This window comes from Accipiter gentilis, chromosome 27 (assembly GCF_929443795.1).
Source record: "Accipiter gentilis chromosome 27, bAccGen1.1, whole genome shotgun sequence".
Classification (NCBI taxonomy): domain Eukaryota; kingdom Metazoa; phylum Chordata; class Aves; order Accipitriformes; family Accipitridae; genus Astur; species Astur gentilis.
In genome coordinates this window covers 11,686,822-11,707,352 of record NC_064906.1, presented here as the reverse complement: position 1 = coordinate 11,707,352, position 20,531 = coordinate 11,686,822, and the positions used below count along the sequence as shown (strand labels likewise).

The following is a 20,531-nucleotide window of genomic DNA, read 5'->3' as shown; positions in this document are numbered from 1 at the left end:
GTCTGAGCTCAGCTGCTGGAGGGACCCACACTGGAATTTTATTTCCATTACTGATATATATATATATATATATATACACATCAAATTTAATGCTATAAAAATATAAATTATATCTATTTTAAAAAATCCATTACTGGGAAATACATATTTTATATGCATATATTATGTTATATTATTTTATTTTTATACATATATTCCAGTAACATACTTCACTGCGATCAGCCCAAAAGGGGAACAGGATAAGGCCACTGGTGCTGTTCATTTTAATGTTGACAGCATCTGTTTGTGCTGATCTGTGTGGCCACCTGCACATATACACATGTACATGCTGTGTATGTGTGCACAAGCCTGGGAATACATTCTCAGCCTCACTACTGGCAACACAAGGCTGTGGCAGCCCTACTACTGTATTCAGCTCCCCCAGCATTTAGTTTCTCTGGACCCAGCCTTACTGTTTCTCCTCATACCAAAGAATCCTTAAATCTTCAAGTAATCCCACCGAGTAAGTTGCTAAAAACATTCTAATAAAAACACACAGGACATATTTCTGTGCAAGGATGGGCAGCACCATGGTGATCTACTTAAAAACTAAGTACCCCAAACCTCAGAACTCTCCTCAAATGTTTGTCTAGCTTTTGTTGTCACAACCTTCCTCCCACCACTCTGAGGGGAAAGAGGATAGAGGTAGATTTAAATTTGCCTCAGAAATAAAATATCTACCTAGGCTGAAGTCGTACTAAAGGTTTTAGGAAGTAATCCTCTGCTTCCAGCGTTCCTCATATAGGTCCTTATTTCATTTGACTTTATTTTATTTACCAGCACTGTATAAGCCTGGTGTTAGACAGCAAGGGAGGCATCAAGGCAGAGCGTGCTCCTCCAGGGCTGGGGCAGAGGGTGGCTGTGCCGCTCTGCCCACTAGTCCCCATCTGCAGGCAGACCCAGGTTCCCCCCATAACAGATCTGGGGGATAACAGAGTGAATTTCCCTTACGAACTCTCTCGAGCTGACAAGCTGCAGTGTTTTCACAGGCGACGCGGCACGTTTTCACGACCACACCAGCCGTCCCAACCAGAATTCAGTCATCCAGTGCTTGCCTTCAGCCTCCGGACACATGAGAAATGAGATGAGGCATCCCGAGAAGCCTGACATACTACAGCTGCCAAGGCAGGCTGCGGTCTCTCGCATTAGTGGCAGATGACAGCTCACTTATTTGAACACAGACAAAGAGAAGTCTGCCACGGAGCAGTTCCTGCAGGACTGGAGGGAAGAAACAGCTGTCAACTATTTCTTGGATTACAGGGATAAACATATTTCCAGCGACAGCTTTAGGCTATGTGACTCTCAAATCCTGAATACAATTCAAGGTATTCTTGTACCAGGAGAGGAGTCAAACTAGAAGGCTTTTGTAGTTGAAAGCTTAAATCTTCTCTGAAACAAGAAATGGATCTTCTGGCACTATTACAGAACTCAATAAAAGCCAAAATAAACAATAGCATCACTCTTTTTTTTAGAGAGAATACAGAGTATGCTGGAGGTTTATTGAGTTTTGCTTTATCTGGGAAAGAAACCGGAAGACACTGCCTGCCTTTGTTAAGCCCTTGAATGGATACCTTAATACAAATTTCAGCCTCATTGAGCAGGGTACAAATTAACTATCCAAAGGAACTATATGAGAAAAAAAGGAAGAATGAACCAACTCCACAGAGATGAAGACTGAGCCCAGGGGAGAGAATAACTTTCTTTGAAGAGCTAGTTTTCTCATTCTGGTATTTTGAATGATCCTGCTGCATAGGAAATGTCGAAGCGTTTTACAGAACAAAAGAGGACGCAGCTTAATTTTCTCAGCAAGACGTTCAATCCTGCGCATAAAAAAATAGCAACAAAATTGCTGAAAACTGGCAAGTTATGTATGGAAATAGCGCACCGAAGAAAACAAATGGGATCCAGAAAAAGACAGGCGTTATATAATTTATGGAAGGATTCATCTGTTTTGTTTCCAGCTCTCTAAATGGCAATTCTGTGACTTTAACCTCGGGGGAAGGAGCATAGGCCATTAACACAAACAAGAAGGGAGAAGTAAGCTGAGTCCGTGAGTCATAGCCGCTATGCAAACTTTGCCATACATCTGTGTTTTCCCATGCTGCTCTGAACCCTTGCCTCAGACTCTTGCGATGGACAGAATGCCAAATATGAGTAGATCAAATTGTATTTTTCCACCCCGGGTTTCTTTTTCAACATGAAAAAGTACCCATTAGGGACTAGAGTTGGCACTTGCAAAGGAACCGAGCAGTGTCTCTGGGTCTAAAACTCAACTGAAATTTCCAGGTCCTTCAAACAGGGCCTCCAGCCTGCAGAAATGATCCGCTGTCTCCCTGTACTGGAAATTCCATGGGTAGGTGGGAATAAAGCAAGCAAGTGGTCACTTTTAATACATCCCACCTGCTGTCTCAGCAGGCTGAGGCATGAGCCCCGAACATCGCTCCAGCGGAGGGCTCACCGCAGGCTCGCAGCCCGGCCAAAACTCAGCTCCTTGGGCATCCAAACCGAAGGCCGCCAGTTACGTGTTACATTTATGATCAGAAAATATACGGAGAGGTTTTGTCTTCTAAAGTGAAGGCATGGAAAAAGGCTCAAAGCCTGTTTGCTGACAGAGCAGAAGAGACTAGATGTCTAACACACTAGCTTCTGTCACTTTGGTGTCCGCCCTGCCCCGTGTTTGCCCCCCCCCCCCAAAGAGGAACTGCTGTGTAACACGCAATGGGCATTTTTCCACCTTCCTCACCACAGCTGGCCTGCGGTCAACCCTCTCTTTGGCTGGGACAAACTAAGGATAAAGGTGAAGTGCAGGGCATTGACGGCTTCCTCCTCTCCTCCCATGGACATATGAGTAGCACAGCAGGGACGCACGAAGCCAAGTCTTACCTCCGAAGGGACGTAGCGCACCACCGCAGTCCCTGACCCCCTCCGTGCCTACGGGTGGTCCTTGCTCCCAGTACACACAGGTGACTGTGTACCACCATCCCATCCCCACGGAGCCTGGGCTGGGCTGGGCTGCGGTTGGACACGTTTTCAAAGCGGAGGAAGCACCAGTACTCTTGCAACCGGATGCCCGGAGCCCAAAGTACATGAGACAAGCCATTCATCCAGTGTCTGTGAGGCAGCAAGGGAAGAAAGCGTACCTGGTTGGTCATAGGATGCCCATGCTAGGTTTTCTCCACATTTTCCGTTAGCAGACTCGGAGCTGTGTTTGAGGACCCTCGTGGTAGCCAGTTCTTCTGCATACCTAGCAAAGGAATCCACACACCAAGTTACGGACCACAGCCACAGTGAGCAGAGAGGAGGGGGAGATGCAAGCAAGGAATTTTGCTGGAAGATGATGATTTAAGTCAAGTTACTCAGCTGCAAAGCCCTGAAGCCAGGGATGCTTTAAGCTTACGCAGACCTAGGAGTTAGGCAAAGGGAAGGCCTGGAGGCCATTTTCCCTCTCTTTCATGAGCATCTGTGTCACCGATGAGAAGGTCCCAGAAGAAATCAAAGGGCAGATCTCCCCCCACCGTGTTCTGCCCAGCACCTGGAAATCCACTGGCCATCCTTAGCTGCAGCTGCTGGTGGGAAGAGAAGTACCTGCCGCGATTGCTACAGGTGTCACCTCCTGACATTTCTAGGCACCTCACAGGAGTAACTTAAATGTTCTCAGTGAGACGAAAAAAAGACCTGAGTGGGGATTCAGTCAAAGCAAGTGTAAAAAACCCTACATTTACAAACGGAAAAAAATCAAATGCAAAACAAGAGCAATGACAGTATGGAAGAGAAGGGGATCACACGGAGAACCTGAGGCAACAACTGTGTACACCAACACAGGGATAAGCAGCACTGTTTCTATAGAAGTTGACATGTGTGAGAGCGTGGGATGTATTTTATTGTCTTATGACAATAAGGCTAAGAATAACATCATGTGTAAAACAATTATTCTCTTTATTCAACATTGGAAAGGCTTCAGTACAGAGACAGTGAAATTGGAAAGGCCATTTGTTATTTCTCATGGCACAAGAAATAGGAGGCAACACACAGAGTCATCAGGTCGTAGATTTAAAAGTTAAGTAAGACACAGCACTTTTCCCACACTGCAGCAGAAGTCATCGCTACAGACGACACAGACACCAAAGCACAAGTGGTTTTGAAAATGAGCTAGACAAATTTACAGTGTGTGTATGTGGGGGGGAATCTTCAGGGCTTATTAAACAACAGCAACAAACCTACTGCTTAGGGAAACCATAATTTCCAGGAGAAATCTGTAATATCCGGGAGAAGATAACGGGGGAAGGATCACCACATTTGTTTTGTCCTGCTACTCCTGCCCTAATCATGAATTACTGGCATCTGCCAGAGACAGGAAATTTGTCCAGCTGAACATTTTGGCCCAAGTTAGTACTTCATTCGTTAGGTTCTCATTTCCTTCTGTCCTAATCCTCCCACAAAAAATAATAAAAAAAAATGTTTAGCTACATCCATCAATTCAGAAATAATGAAAACTTGTCAGTTGTCAGTCTGCTAGATCCTGAACTAGAAGATCTCTAGATGATCCTTCATGCCCTATATCACTACAGTCCTGTAATTTTTCTTTTCAAGGATTCCCACATCCCAAGCAAGAGGCAAGACTGGAACAAAGTACACATTACACACGGATAAAGTTGCCAAGGATTTGAGACAAAGGGTGATTAATTCACTCTAGCTCAGGCAGTTGAAAGCATGAGATTTGCATCTGAGATCATCACCCTATGCTTCATTACAGTCAGAGATAAACAGACACCTGCTGAGGGTGACTCATCTCATGCTAAAGCAGGGATCCAACAGCCAGTTCATCTAACCTGTCGCAATTACTGGAACTGAAAATAGTAGGAAACAGACCATTTTCAGCACAGATAGAGAAGCACGGAAAAGTACCCAGAGATACACCAGATACATATCAACAAAGATATCAGATATACCTAAAGAAAAGGTGAAGTCCTTCTTTGAATTTAAGATTATCTGTCTTGACAAATAAGAGATCTCTTACATTTCATGTCTTCTATTCAGATCAAACCATTTCTGGTTCTTGCTATCAACCAGTCTCACCAGACTCTGAACATGTGTTTCTTAATTCTTACAAGTTAAGTTACAGACCGCAACCAAAGGTTTCCTATTGTTATTCACCACAGTGGGAAAAGTCAGCTGAGACCAGAGAGGACTGTGAGGAATTCCAGAAGGGCCTAAAAATACTCAGCAGGGGCAATAGCACGCTTGGAGATAAATGCGGAGCAATGCATATTTGACAGAATAATCTGAACTATTTATACAAGTTGACTTGTTCAAACCAACTGTAGCACTTTGGAGACACAAGTGTTATTGACAAGTCAACGAAATTTCTTCCTCGTTGTGAGGCAGCATGTAAAACAGAAATGAAAACAACACTTTGAAGAACAGAAGGAAAACCCCAGATGATTACAAAGGTATGTGGATGACTCACTGGCATTCCATCTCTTAGAAATACTGTATCCAGTTATCATGCTGTCTCAAGAAAAAAAGAAATGTGAAAAAATAAAGACAGAATCAGATTTTGCTTGCTGCCAGAGTGCATGCCCACACGCCACATACACGGTGCGCTGTACAGAACAACACCTGGTCTAGGAGTGTGGGAGCTGGTGTATCTGTGTGACGGTGCAGCACCGTGCTCGCACAGTAAATCAGGTTCTGGAAAGGCCAAAGCCTCTCTGGCTCCCAGCCAGCTGGCGTGGAGAAGGCTGCATGGTTATGGTAGAAAGCCTAACGGGAGATGAGATCTCATGTCTGCAGGGATCAAACCGGCCACTATTTAGCTATTATGGAAAGACGTTTGTTTTCTGAATAGTTTAATCAGCATTTATTTACTCCTGCAGGTATCTGCTTTGTACTGTGAGGATCATCCTGAAAAAAATTGAAGATTTTCAAATCTACCTTGAAAAAGGTTGCTGTAAAGGGAAAGGAAGTAATCTGGTTGTCATGTGTACAGCAAAGAGGACAAGCAGTATTGGACTCAAATTTCAGTAAGGAGGACTTAAGTGAGACAGCAGGAAGGTGGAGCCACTGTACGTTAGACTAACAAGAAGTTCTGCAGCCTTCAGCACTGCAGAAGAGGTAAGATGTGTCCCTCCTGACAGATGAGAGAACAACATACACTGATTGTGCTTTTGGGGCAGGGAGATAGACAATTTGATCTAAAATTACTTCCTTCTGATTCCATTGATCTTAGACCAGTCATCACTTCCTACCATGAAAAAGTTCTTTTCTCACTATTTCAGCAGCAGTGGATATTCTCCTGCAGATGACAATCCATCATCTGACCGCGGTGGTGGTGAAGCATGTTTTAGGCAACTGCCCTCTGCAGAGGAGACATACCAGGGTAGACAGATGCAGCCCATGTCTGGAAAAGGGTGCAAGAAAGATTTATACAGTTGTGACCACAGAAGCATCCATGTGACCAGCTGGTGCTATGTGATGGAGAAAGAAGGCATGACAAGAGTTGGGTAAGGAAACAGAAAGAGTAGAGTCCCTCACTTTCCACCCAGTAAATCTTCATTGAGTATCAGCACATCAAAGGGCAAATATTTTTGCAGTATGCACGGTCAAACCTAACAGATAAAAATGTCACGAATCTCATTAGAGAAAAGAAAGGACTGAACTCACTGTTGGGCTCCTCTGTTTAACTTCTTGCAGAGTTTTAATGGGGGGACTCCGTGTTTCTTCCTGTAGTCATTGTGTGCTTTCAAGACCTCTTCAGCAAACTGTTTGGAAGCTGAAATCACATCAAAAAAATTGGAAAGGTCTGTCAAATACAGACATTAGCGAAGACAGAAAAAGCATACCCTGTAGCTAAGACGTTGATGCAGACTGGACTGAAGAACAGAATACCACCCTCATTACCTGGGAGTAGGACGAAACGAACAGTTAATGCCTTCCATCCAGGAACTAACTCCAAGAAACACTCTCATTGGGATGGTACAGACTCACCAAAGGTTGAAGAAAAATGTGAACCTTACTCCTTTCCTCAATAGCAAGGTGATTTAAGGTTAGTTTGACTGACTTTCATTTTAAGATTTCAGTGCACTGCATCACCATTGTCAAGTCTCAGAGTAAGTGACAAATAGGCCCTTTGAGGACGTACACTAAAAATGCAAATTATTGTCACTGTATGCAAGAATTTTCTGTGTTAGTCAAGACACCACCTATGAAAGTACTTTGAAACATGCACCATTCTTTTTGTTCATTATATAGTACAAATTCATAGAGATGTCAAAATGCACCTTTATTTGGCTCAAGACAAATAATTGTTCACAAACAGCAAGTGGTAAGGAAAGAAAGGACTGCTGGGGATGGTTCCCACCCCCCATGCTAGAGTGTATTCAGTAAATATCTGAATTCCAAAGTTACTGCGAAGCTTTAAAAGAGCTCGTGTTTGTACCACAGTAAACTTGGGACTTTCAGCAGCGCAAGGCAGAGGACAAGCAACAAGTCACAGCGCAGTTCACTTTGATAGCAATTTCATGTTACCTCCTTTTATGACTTTGCCCCAAGATTCAGAGAAAAAAAAATTCTCTGTCATTGGTCACCCTGTGGAATTTGCTGCGTTAAGAGAAATCTGGAACCTGAAACAAGGTATTGGGACAGTTAGAGAGGTATGGATGGCATCTTTAAAACAGAAAGACAGTTTTCACTTTCTCTGTCTTGCTGAAGCTTCTGAACAGGCCAAGACATCTTTGAATATTTACTCCACTTCTACCATGACACAGGTTCCTACATTTATTAATGATTCATCAGCTTCATTTCTGAATATCCTAACTAGCATGACTACCATCATTTTCCTTGAGACGCTTCTGAAGCTCAAATAGACCTCATGACTAGAAAGTGTTTCCTGCTACTAACCTTAGATTTCTCAACTTCCTCTCACTACTCAATCCTCACAACTATAATCAATCATTCTCTCCTTTATTAGCATGTACACTATTATTAGCATGCCGTGATGCATTTTCCCCACAGCAGAGCTGTCAGTTTGCACATACTGCTCTTATAACTTTTTCCTAAGGTGATTACCCAATGTATATTCATGCTTTAAGCTGTTCTCAGAGTTCTCTCCAGTTTTCCCAACAGCAGCCTAAGATAATCCAAAGCACATAGAAAGCCATTACTGTTTCATGCAGTACCTTAAACCTTTTGAACACAGTCTAAAGTTGGGTTGGCCTTTTCCGGACCAAAGTGTCATTGTGGACATGTATTTAATATATTCTCCATCAACACGCTTTCAGGCTCAATTTTTTTGGTATAAAATTGTTGGCATAAAACAGCAACAGGAACCCTGTTGAGTGAGATGAGATCTGCCCGCCACCTTCCTCCTTGTAGGTTTTCCTTCAAGTTTGTCTGGGTATCACAAGTTGCATATCATCAAACAAAACAGGCACCCCCACTCTGGTGTTTAAGCACCTACACACCCTTTTGCTAACAAACCTGTCCCATCACTCTTATTACCACTGCTCACAGCTGACTGATTCTATCAGGTCAGAGCTCTAAACCTCTCATCTGCTGCATCATGCGGGGTCATGGCCTATTTCTAAGGCATCCATCACAGGTTACTCAGGAAACCAAGCCTATGGCCAGTTCACTTAACTTCACTGATGCAGGGGTCCATGCTTCCAGCAGGGAAATTTTAAGACAGCCTGCAAATCAAAGAAGTTGAAATACACAGCTTTGGAAGTTGCATCACACACTCCAGGCTGCATTTTTCTGCAAAAGACCACCTTAATGCTTGTGGCTGTTATCACCTAGACTTACTATCTCACCCACTCAGCATTAAATAGTAGATAAACAATCTGACCTGCAAGTGTGAAAGTTTCTATTCAAATTATTTGCTCTCAATGACAATAACAAATTGAAATTCTAAAAAAAAATTAAGTCAACTGAAATACAGGCTTTGTCAACTGTCAGTCCATCCATTAACAGAAGTGTTGCATAATCGAGCTCTGTACTAACACTTTGACTTACAAAGACCAACAAGTCATGGACAAAACAGTTCCTTCTAGCCATGGCAGGCACCGCTACGCTGTCCCTAGAGAACCTCCATCCTCCCCTTCCCTCAGAGGTGGCTGCTATAGAAACACTTCTCTATCGTGACTCAAGCTCATGGGCTAACCGCCTCCTTATGCACAGCTTCTCCCGTGCATGCTGATGTGTGGAGACGGACACCCAACTGCCAAATGTATTTCAGATTTGTTTTGGAAGACATGTTAAGTTTTTCCATTTTACCAATGTTCCATACACTGAGAAGCCAGACATTAAAAGTGAGAGTTAACGGGAGTTTTTGGGCTCCCACCCAAATGGGAACAGCTTCCCAAACAGCTTTGGAGACGTACTTTTTTCCCTTCATGTAAGCCGCTAGAAAAACTTATTTCCTACTGCCAGGAAGTTAGGTTTGGTCATGAATCATTACACAGCTTAATAAGTAAAACAACTAAAGGTATTAGACACAGTTGCTTGCTTCTCATTGTTCGATTATTTACCTCTATTTTGGATTCTTCTGGAATATTGGCTAAGATAATGACAGCACGTGACAACGAACTTCCAGGCTATGATGTGGTACAGAGCACACCTTACAGTTGTTATTTTTTTGGACTTTCGGTTTCATTGATCAACTTTGTGTGACCACGGAAAAGTAAGCAGAGGCATCTAGATTGCCCTTGCCCATCAGATTAGTTTTTCTGAGTATTCTACGTCTCCAGTCTCTTACAGTTTCTAAACAGTGCCAATCTACTCAGTTTTTCTCGTACGAAGAGCTCTTCATGCCTGAACCCTTCCTGCCTTTTCTGTGAACCCTGTCTTCTCCTGCTCTGTTCTTTCCTGAGTTTGGACATCAAAACAGAAGCAAGTTATCTGAACGTGTCTTCCACAATACTAACTGCTCTGCATCGCCTTTGCAGCTGTCAACTGGACCTACTCCGCTGGTCTTGAAGAGCTGCAAGATGATGTGGGGAAAGATTAACCATCAAATATTCCACAAAATACAAACATAAAACCTCTCTACCCAATACCTACACAACAGAAATGCTGGGGGTAGCCCTTATGTCAGCACTGAAGATGCACATTATACCAGGCATACACTTAACTAGCAAAAAAGGCATACTTTTTTATTGCCAAGTATCCACCCCAGTGATTCAAGAAAGAGCCCAGTATTAATTTCTAGAAGTGTCATTGCCTTCTCAGTGCTTTCTGTCCTATTTTTTATGGATTAATCTTCAATGGTAATTTTGCACTTTCCATACATACTAAGTTTTTCGATTTAGACTTCAGATAATTAACATATAATGTAATCAATGAGAGAGAGTTGGGGTTGTTTAGCCTGGAGAAGAGAAGGCTCTGGGGAGACCTTATAGCAGCCTGCCAGTACCTAAAGGGAGTTTATAAGAAAGATGGAGACAGATTTTTTAGTAGGGCCTGTAGTGATAGGACAAAGGGTAATGGCTTTAAACTAAAAGAAGGTAGATTCAGACTAGACACAAGAAAGAAATTTTTTACGATGAGGGTGGTGAAACACTGGAACAGGTTGCCCAGAGAGGTGGTGGATGCCCCATCCCTGGAAACATTCAGGGTCAGGTTGGACGGGGCTCTGAGCAACCTGATCTGGTTGAAGATGTCCCTGCTTATTGCAGGGGGGTTGGACTGGATGACCTTTAAAGGTCCCTTCCAAACCAAACCGTTCTATGATTCTATGAAATGGACCCCATGTAGTATCCTACACAGAAGTGTACCATTATGTCTGTCTCAATCCCTCTTTGAACCATGACACAGGCCTCAACTCTTCACCCAATGTGTGCATTACAGGTAAACGGAGATAATGATACCACCTTTCAATTCTGACCCAAAATAAATAATTAGAAATGTGCTCATATAATGGCTAGAGCAACATATCTGAAGAAAGCTGCAAAATATACTTCAAAGGACCTACCCTTTTGGAAAGAGGTAAATGTGAAAACCTGATACCAACAGCCTTGGCAACGTGACTCATGTTACCCAGGATGCTGCATGTTACTTCCACACTCTTTCCTGCCCAGAACCCAGGCAGGAGGAATCCAAGCGCCAGACTGTATGGAGAGGACACAAATGCAAATTGGACAGAAAACACATAAAAGGGTAACCATTTAAACACCAAGTATAGCCCTGCTTTAATACTGAAATCCCTTCAGTCTCCCTTGACACTGCAGAATTGCTCTACACTACTCTAATAGCAGAAATGGGGTGTGAAATAAGAATGCAGCAAATACAACTTTTAATATGCCCAACAGGTTTGTGAAAAAATTCACTGGAGGCTTTAGGGAACTGTAAAGTAATTATATCAGGAAGTCCTTTGTTACTGTCCCAGATAACTGAAGATACCTCTATTTCAACAAACTTCTCAAAGGATATTAACAGACTGGAAACAAACAAAATTCTTGAGTAAAGCACATCCCAGCTTCTAATGGCCACATTTTCATCTAGGCCTTTCTAAGAGAAGACCTGACATATTTATTATTATTAATCTTTATTAATAATCTTTATCCTCACTTGAAATGTAATTCCCTGGAAACTAGCCCTTGCCGAATCTTTCACACTCTGAGAACAATGTTCCTTCAATGGAGAAGTGATATATATTTAACTGATAGGAGAAATGTTAAGAGGACAGTTATGCCTCTACTGCATTTTGACTCAGCACTTTGGCTTGAAGTCACAAACGCTCCAGGATGGTCTTATACTGGCTGGCCTCTGCAGTGCCACAGGGAGGGAATATTCCATGTTTCTTTCTCCATGTACTTGACTGCACTTTCTTGCTCCCCATTTGGGACAGTAACGTCTTCAAAGACTGGCCATTAATGCTATTTCTAAATATGTCATTTGGGAGCATGGATCTGACCCTCCAATTCATGAATGACTTCCAGCCATAAAAACTGACCTCCTTCAGTGCTAAACTCCCCTGTTCTCTAACAAAACTGGCTGATTGCTTCAAAACATACAGAAGAAATGAAACCATTTATACATCCTGGACGGAAGGAAAGATAAAATGATACTATGTTCAGAAAGTGTTATATCCTGGGTGGGGTTTCTTTGTCTTCTTTGACACCTTTGAACCAAGAATTAAATAAAGGGGCAACATCTCCATCCCATACAATAGGCATTTTTATGGGACACTTCATAATTGTTGGTACACTATTTCCCTTCCAACCTGAATTGTCCTATGACCCTACTAAAACTTAGAAGAGAAAGTATTGCTTTGGGGAATTAAAGGAACTGGGGGTTATAATTAGACATGAGTTTGAATGGGAGTAGTTTCCTGGAACATTCTTGTGTTTATCAGGCTGCTCAAAATAGCTTTCCCTTCAGCTCAGGAGATCCCTCTTCAGGGAGGAGATTCTCTGATGTCTTTCAGCATTCAGTTTTGCCTGAACTTTTCTTACACACCTGCTTATAGCTGGGGTGACCTTCAGGACAACAGTAAGATATCTGAGTTAATCGAATCTGATGGGCAAAGTCCCCGCTCATTTTATTATCTGGGTTTCCTCTACAGCAAACCAGCAACTTAATAACCTTGCATTACCTGTGCCATATGACATAACACACTATTTCCCCCCATACCCAATTTGAGGCTTATTGCCTGAGAATATGAAGCTGCCGGTGTAATAATGTTTCGATGACATTAGTCATCTCGCTATTTGATTGCAAATCCTATTCTTGCTATAATAGACAGTGTTGATGACTTCCTCACTTAAGGCCTTTTATAAACTGTGAGGCAATTGACTGCCCTGATTAAAAAGGAACACCTGGTAAACTGGAAACTGCACAGCTCTGAGAGGCAGCAGAGTCTTCTGTGATATAAGGATTTTAAAAAAAAGCAACACTAATCAGCAAATCAGCAGTCTTGAGCACTGACAGAAGCAAGTTCTCACTGTCATTGGAGGCAAGGGTGGGGGGAGAAGTCTTCTGTTTGCAGCCCCTCTCTCCTCCAAACAATCAGACCAACAAGGCTGTCAACAAGCAGTCACTACCATGGACTGGCCATCTTGCATAAGGTTGGAACTGACTGCTCATCACATCGAGAGAAGGCAGTGTTGGGTTTGCATGAAAGACAATCAAAAGTATGACTTCTATTACTATTCTGCCATGGGAGACAGCTAAATATTGTAATCATGCCACACACCGACACAGACAACCCTGGTAGGCAGTTAATGTGTTAGCTGCTAATCCTTTTAAAAAGGCTAAGGCGACACTATCATTAGTAAGGCCTTGTATTCTTAAACCTAATTGCCACACAATTCCTAGGGTACGTACACTTCAAAATACAAAGCCACAGGTGACCTGCGTGGTCACATTATGCAGGAGAAGAAAGGGAAACAATCTTCTCCATTTCTTCTCTTCCCCTCTTCCCAACATTCTATCTGCTTAGAGTTTCTAATTACAGTAGTTTATGAAGAAAATAAAGTGCAACTGTATTCACTAATGGGTAATACCAGAAATCAGAATTTCCCTACTACCAAATCTGAGCTTCAGCTATTAGGCTGTGATTCCACCTTATAACAATGTTCACATGATAGCAGCATGACACTGTACTCTTCAGCAAGTAACAACTCTTCTAAGCCTTTTGCAAGTCATTTGCATGTCTAACTTCAGCAATTTTTGTGGGTCACTTATTCATATTTTGGATGCTGCATATTCTTGTGCTCTGTGTATGGGCAGCAATAGAGAGAACCTTGTTGGTTCCAGTGCCAAGTCCATTTTACATAGCACTGTTAGCTGTCTGGTGGCAACCAAAATCTTTGCAAAAAGTGAAGAATTTTGTCAAGAAGAACTGCATAAGGGTAGAGTAACTATCCCATGTCTCCTGGGATATGCTCCACCATTTCATACCTCTACCATTTATGTTCTACCATTGCTTGGGGTAGCCATACCTGAACTAGCTTTCATCTCATTAGCTCCAATACCCTCCCACCTTGCTTTTCTGCCAAGGACATTCAAGCTAGCTGGGGCAATGCTCAAAGTATGTTTATTTATGCACCTTCCCGAGGCATGGAAATATGGCCATGCACATTTCTTCTGATCACTGATGTGTAAACTCACCTATCCAGTAGCCCAGACCAGGCAGGGAGACACAGGAAGCTTTCTTTACCCATATTTACTATCAATTACATCATCTCATTCTCATCCCCCTGCTCAACAGGCTAAATCCCAGTACTCATAACTCAAAATCTTGAAAAATATCGTCTTTGTATTTCCTAGAATCATAGAATGGTTTGGTTTGGAAGGGACCTTTAAAGGTGATCCAGTCCAACCCCCCTGCAATAAGCAGGGACATCTTCAACCAGATCAGGTTGCTCAGAGCCCTGTCTAACCTGACCTTGAATGTTTCCAGAGATGGGGCATCCACCACCTCTCTGGGCAACCTGTTTCAGTGCCTCACCACCCTCATCGTAAAAAATTTCTTCCTTACATCTAGTCTGAATAGAATGTATTTAAAGGATCAAATAGGCATGTTGCCCCCACATAACCCCCTAGAAAGGTAATATTCCTCCTAAACCCCAGAATCTTTGAACCCAGCGCTTGGGAGCCAAAGGAAAAAAAGAGACTGCAGTATATGGAAGGAATGTACATGCATGCCTACAGCCAGGGACTGCAGTTCCAAAGGGAAGACCTTTGCATCTCTCCAGAAAGCCAGTGCCGCACCTACAACATTGTGTCATGGACATGCCCTCCTGTGACCTGCCATGGGGGTAGTTCAGGGGAATATACTCCTCCTGGTCATAAGTCCTCATACAGTAGAGCTGTAGAAACTATAGGAGCTATCAAAGTCTGAACATCAGGAAACACTTTTTCATGCTGAGGGTGACTGAGCACTGGCACAGGTTGCCCAGAGAGGTTGTGGAGTCTCCATCTTTGGAGACAATCAAAAGCCATCTGGACATGGTCCTGGGCAACCAGCTCTAGGTGGCCCTGCTTTAGTAGGGGGGTTGCACCAGATGACCTCTGGAGGTCCCTTCCCACCTCAACCCTTCTGTGATTCTAAACTGAGAAGTCTGTTTTAGTCATGGGTCTTCATAAGGCAAAATTCAAGAACAGGTTATACCCTACCACAGTTTATCCCAAGTCACTCCCTGAGGATCATTTATTAAGTGCTCAACTCGTGCCACTGGCCCACAGAATTTACAAGTGTGACAAGCAAACACATAGGGTGTAAGGAAGCATGTATTCAATAATTTCTTAACATCTGCCTATCACAAACTGTCACCAGAGCTGTCTCATGGAAAACAGCCCCCCTGTCCCCCATACTTATATTTACAACAGGGCACGGAGACTTCAGCAATGCATGCAACGCCATTTCAGCTCTGTGACACACAGGTGTATATGCGGGGACAGCTCTCACAAGCTATGTCAGAAAATGGCTCCCAAACACCACTCCTACAATGGCGGCATGGCAAAGCTTCAGGAGGACGGTCAACTTACCATTTCATGCAGCTCTGCAACGATCACGCTTAAAGCTGAGACCAGGCAAAGCCCACACGATTTCTGTTCAAAGCTGAGATTCCCTCTGGTAACTCAGTTCGGTCAACTTTAAATGACATTAAATAATGTTTGTGGTGGCCTTAAACAGGCCCATATTGTCTTCCTCCACAACACCCCAGGCTGCTCCTGTCTCCTCGTACCTGCCGGCAGAGGGGTCAGTTCTGAACCAAAGGGGTCGGCCACCCTCCCGGCCTCGTGTCCCCCCCACTCGCAGGGCCACCTGGCCCCGCTCTGGCAGAGCCGCTGTTCAGACCTTCAAAGTCTGGGCAGAACTTGTGTACATCCGCCTGTGAAAACATAACATAGATATGCTCCAGCTAATCTTTTGGAGAACAACACGGCCTCTCCCAAAACAGTGATCTGAAACAGCCTTCTGGCCTGTTGAGATATGTAATAAACAACAAAGCGGTTAAAATCAAGAGTCTCGTTTTCTTGTGTTTTTTGTGCCTGCACATAAAGCAGCAACCGAGGCAAGTTCAAATCCAGGCAAGATAGACACTACCAGCTGCTCTGATAGAAAACTAAGGGTTTGAATGTTTCCGGTAATAAAAGCTTTCTTCATGCTCAATTTTTTTTATTTTTTATTTTTTTTGAGAAAGATTTCTTGGAGGGTTCAGAAATGCGAGCTGATGTTTTTTGATGTGCAGCTCTGTGGCACAGGAAACCTTGGTGGGTATCTCAGTTACTACAGACCGTCGCATTCCATCTTATTCTGTGTGAGGCCTTCAGACTTGTTTTGGCATTTTTCTGTCTTGACTATGAGGAGCAAAGGCCACTGATCTAACAGTTAACAGCAGTAACTGCTGTTGCACGGGATGGCTGCTGTGTTCTCCTCCCTTCCCCCACCGAAACCCTGACGGTTTGGCAGACAGGTAAAAATTGGGCCCAGAATACTGCTTGCCAAAGCCCGATGGCCTCCTGGCATATTTTTCTCTATTTGCCATTTACTGAACTTGAACCAAGTAATCAATGTCTTCTACGCACAAAAACTGGTAAAGTGTGGGGGGTTTCATTGAATTAACTTGATTTTTTGAAAGGGCCCTTTCCCACCACACCTCCAGTTCAGTCCTGGTGTAACTTGCATTGACGACAAGTTCTAAAAACACCCCGCTGTTACCAAACACGAATGCTCACTTGCTAGCAGTTCAGACTAATTCATTTCCTCTATCCTCACCGGTCCCGTAAAACCAGCCAGCATGAAACACTTTGTCATTTTGGCAGCTTGTGAGTATCGCATTTCTCAGAAAGCAAACAGGTCACTTCTCTAGCATGTTTGTACTTTCGTTACAACCTGCTACGGCTGTCTCCCACCCAGGTGCTCAAGTACAAGTTCGCACTTCAGATCAGCTGAAGGTGTAGCTCGCTCCGCAGAAAACACAACAGTCCTTTTTACCGTGCTCTGAAGGTGCATCTGAAGAGTTAAAAACCAGCACGTGTTTCTGAGGAAGATTAAAACCAGCGTGGAAAACTGCACCGAGTTTGGTTTGTGCCTCTTTTCTTTTTGTTGAAACCCTTTCTCGGCCCTTGTTTTTGTGCTGGCTCAACAAGCAGCACAGTGGGTAACTCCCAGCCCTTTCTCTGGAGTCCCACCCACATTTGCAGAAGGGGGAAAAAAAGACAAGGAAAGAAAACCAACCACTGTAAAAAGATAGCCAGCGTTTGCTGAGCCCGTCCTTGTCTCCGTCTGATAGCATCTGCACCCACCGGCCAGAAGCAGCAGGGCGATTCCCCTGCTCTTCACCTCCGCCTGGTTTTTAGGGAGTGAGCGGGGCAAGCTCCCTTCCCCCCCCAGCCTGGGCCAGAGGGGAAGCGGAAGAAATGAGACTTTTAGCAGCCTGTTTTCTGCCACCATCCGAGCCTTTTCGGAGACTCCCACCACGCAGCAGAAATCCCCGCGCTCCAGAGCAGAGGAGTGGAGCTGGCAGCCAGCTGCTTTCCCCCGAGCATCGTCCGCAGCTGCTGGCATGGCCATCCCTTTTGGGACGAGGGCTGCCGGCAGGACCCCGGCCTCCCACCGCACACAGCTGCAGGGGGGTCAGAGCCCAGCGGACACGGCAGTCTTGGCAACAGGGCAACAAAGAGCAGCCAGCTCACCATCACCTCATTTCCTGCAGAAAATACTTAACTCTAGCCTTTTGGGTTCGGGCTCTCCGGGATCTGCGGGGAGGGGAGCCTGTGCCACACGCTAATCCAAACGCTGTCCCAAAAGAGAAGACCGCGGGGAGGGCAGAGAGGGTCCCCGTCTTTGGCTTAAGTATTTGCAGGAGTTACGGCCATGGGAGGTGTTTTTATAAACCTGATGAGGGCATTTCAGTATGAATTTGGTTTTAGCAGCCTGCAGCTTCCAAGGAAGAAAGCTGAGTCAGACGTACCGGTCTCTTCCAGCACTCGGCTCTATTCAGTCAAGCAAAACCAGTGCTAAGTCTCTAGCTCTGATACTTGCAAAGAACATTGCTTCAAATGTAATCCAACAGCTAGTAACAACACAATATTAGGGAGTTTTTATCAAAGAACCGAGATTTTCAACAGCAGGATTTCATTGCCTGGGGATACTTAGACTTCAAGATAGACTTACCAAAGATAAAAAGTTGAAGAAACTGCTTTGAAGACATTTATTCTAAAACAGTGGTCCCACTTTACATGAATTAGAGCGTCCCTAAATTTACGCCTTCAGGTGATCTCTGCCTTAATCCTTCTGACCCAGGAGTGGAGCAAGGTTTCAAGGTCAGACAGCTCCCAAACTGTTACCTTTCCATACATCCTAGTATAGAGAAACCTGCCCGCATCATGTCCTCAAGAGTACTAGAGCAGGAACATGGGGTATTTTACACAAAACACAGAGGAAGCAGTACTCTGTAAAGTAGCTGCTCTCGCCCATTCAAAGGGAAACCACACTGAATGATCTCAGACAGGAATTTGAAGACTTCAATGCACTGGAAAGGGCAGATGGGATTTAGTCAATAAACCAATTGTCAGGACAGGATCTCAGTTTTATAATTCATCTAAAAATACCACACACGGCTCAAAGACAGTAACCTGGACCCAGTTTACCATTGATTTGAAAAGCATGACACAAGTGACAAAACATTTTTAACATGTACTTAGATCTCAAGCTCTATTTGTGTAACTACTTAGAGATGCAAACATTACCCAAGCCTTGCAAAAGAGGTTTCTGGTCTGTCATTGCTGCTAAGTGTGGAACAACCAACTAATGTGCAGTAATAAATGTGCAGGAAATAACAAAGGCAGCAATTGCCTTATGACTGTATTAGCAATTTGCAAATATTAAAACAAGAGGAGATTCTAATTATTTTGGGATTGCAAGGGGCACAGTGGAATCTCTCTACTGCTTTTGCCCAACACGCTTTGCTAATGTAACGTACAGCCACTAGACTTATCTGGTATTTGTACTTTTTATACTATAGGCAAGGAAGTGCTGAACTTGATACTTCTCAGCAATTACAGTTATTTAAATTGTTGTAAGGTTATTCACTAAATCCCAATCCACTTGAAAACATATGCAGCTTCCAGGACACGGAGCCAAAACCACCCACAGGCAGCTATATGGTGTTTCACCTGGACTGGGTGTCATACCAGTAAGCCCTTTACAGCCACATTTGCAGACAGCTGTGATCTCATCTAGGATGCTGACCTTTAAAAAAAAGGAAAAAAACTCAACACACCCATGCTGAGGCCCATGAACGTGTTACCCGCACAAAGATTTTTCTCAAGTTCCTCTGGAAGAGGCCGATGGTTTTGAGTCAATCAAGTACTAGGTTTTGCTGAGCGTGTCCCATACATGCTGTTTACACACAGGACAGACAGACAATATGCTGACAGGCTCTGATTTGTCACAGAAATAACGTCCTAACCACAAGAGCAAAAATAAACCATCCAGTTTCGCAGCCGTCTCAGAAGATGGGCACAGATTTTCGCTCATGACTCTGAACGGGACAGAGACGGAGAAAGCCCCGAGCACAAGCTCTCTCTTCTTAAGGTCTCTGGCTCCTTGGCAGCTCCCGAGGAGTCTCCCCCAGCCGAGACCTTCAGAGCAGGGCACGCAGACAGCCGGCGGCGGTGGGGAAAGGACCAACAACGCAGCCAGCAGCGGGGAGAGGCTTCACGAGTATGTGCACCGCTGGGGAGAGACTTTGGAGCCGAGCAAGGCTATTCTCAGTTAAACAGTAACCAAATCTTAAATCTAAATCCTTCTGACAGGAAGGGTGATTAAAAGCTTCCCCCCTCCTCAAAGCATCCTGCCGCAGGTAAGTTTTGTCAGACAGCTAGACACAAGATAATTTTATACAGCAAAGCAAAGCTACTATAACTTACAAAATGTAAGCCGTATATAAAATACAACTACCTCTGCATTGTGCAGGTTGGGGGGGGGGGGGGCATTTTTCTTGTTTTTTTTTAATCTAACCCTGTGTCAGAGAAAGCTCCTCCCAGGCTGTACCATGCACAAATGAAAGCAGCTTTCTCCGTGGGAAGCCACTAACTCTTTAGCAATGCTTTGCGAGCACAAAACCAGGCACGGACATTGTAAGAATACACAGCCAACTGCACAAAAGCATTTGCTCACCTGATTTTCCCATGATCAAGTGGTTTGTTTTTTTTTTTTTAATTTCCCCCGCTGCCTTCTCTCTTCAGTGATTTCTGCCGCTAAGTGCCAGGGAACGAAGCGTTTGCAATTTCAGCTCAACTTCTTCAGTCGCCTGCGACCGCTGCCGGAGAACACTCAGCAGCATGAACCCGTTACCGCCCCTTCTTCAGCACTGGAGTAAGCCTGCCCATGCCTTATAAGGCATAGGGACACCGCTTTTTTTTTCTTAAAAAGATCCTGTTTAGGGTCAGGAGCTATTTATCCTCCACAGTAACCAAGCAGCTCCAAAACACCATATGGTTTTACATACCAATTTAGCTTAGTAATCGCGGCTGTCTTC

General features: G+C 44.0%; 1 protein-coding gene across 1 annotated transcript in view; it reads right to left on the bottom strand.

Moving 5' to 3' along the window:
• The window catches only part of GLIPR2 (GLI pathogenesis related 2), a 28,475-nt gene extending 8,148 nt beyond the window's left edge, over positions 1–20,327 (bottom strand). The window contains exons 1-3 of the mRNA XM_049830498.1: positions 20,171–20,327; positions 6,703–6,811; positions 3,180–3,283 (exon numbers count right to left, since the gene is read on the bottom strand). Of these exons, the coding sequence (XP_049686455.1) occupies positions 3,180–3,283; positions 6,703–6,811; positions 20,171–20,183 (226 nt within the window). The 5' untranslated portion in view covers positions 20,184–20,327. The remainder of the gene's footprint in view (positions 1–3,179; positions 3,284–6,702; positions 6,812–20,170) is intronic.
• Positions 20,328–20,531: the final 204 nt, after the last annotated feature.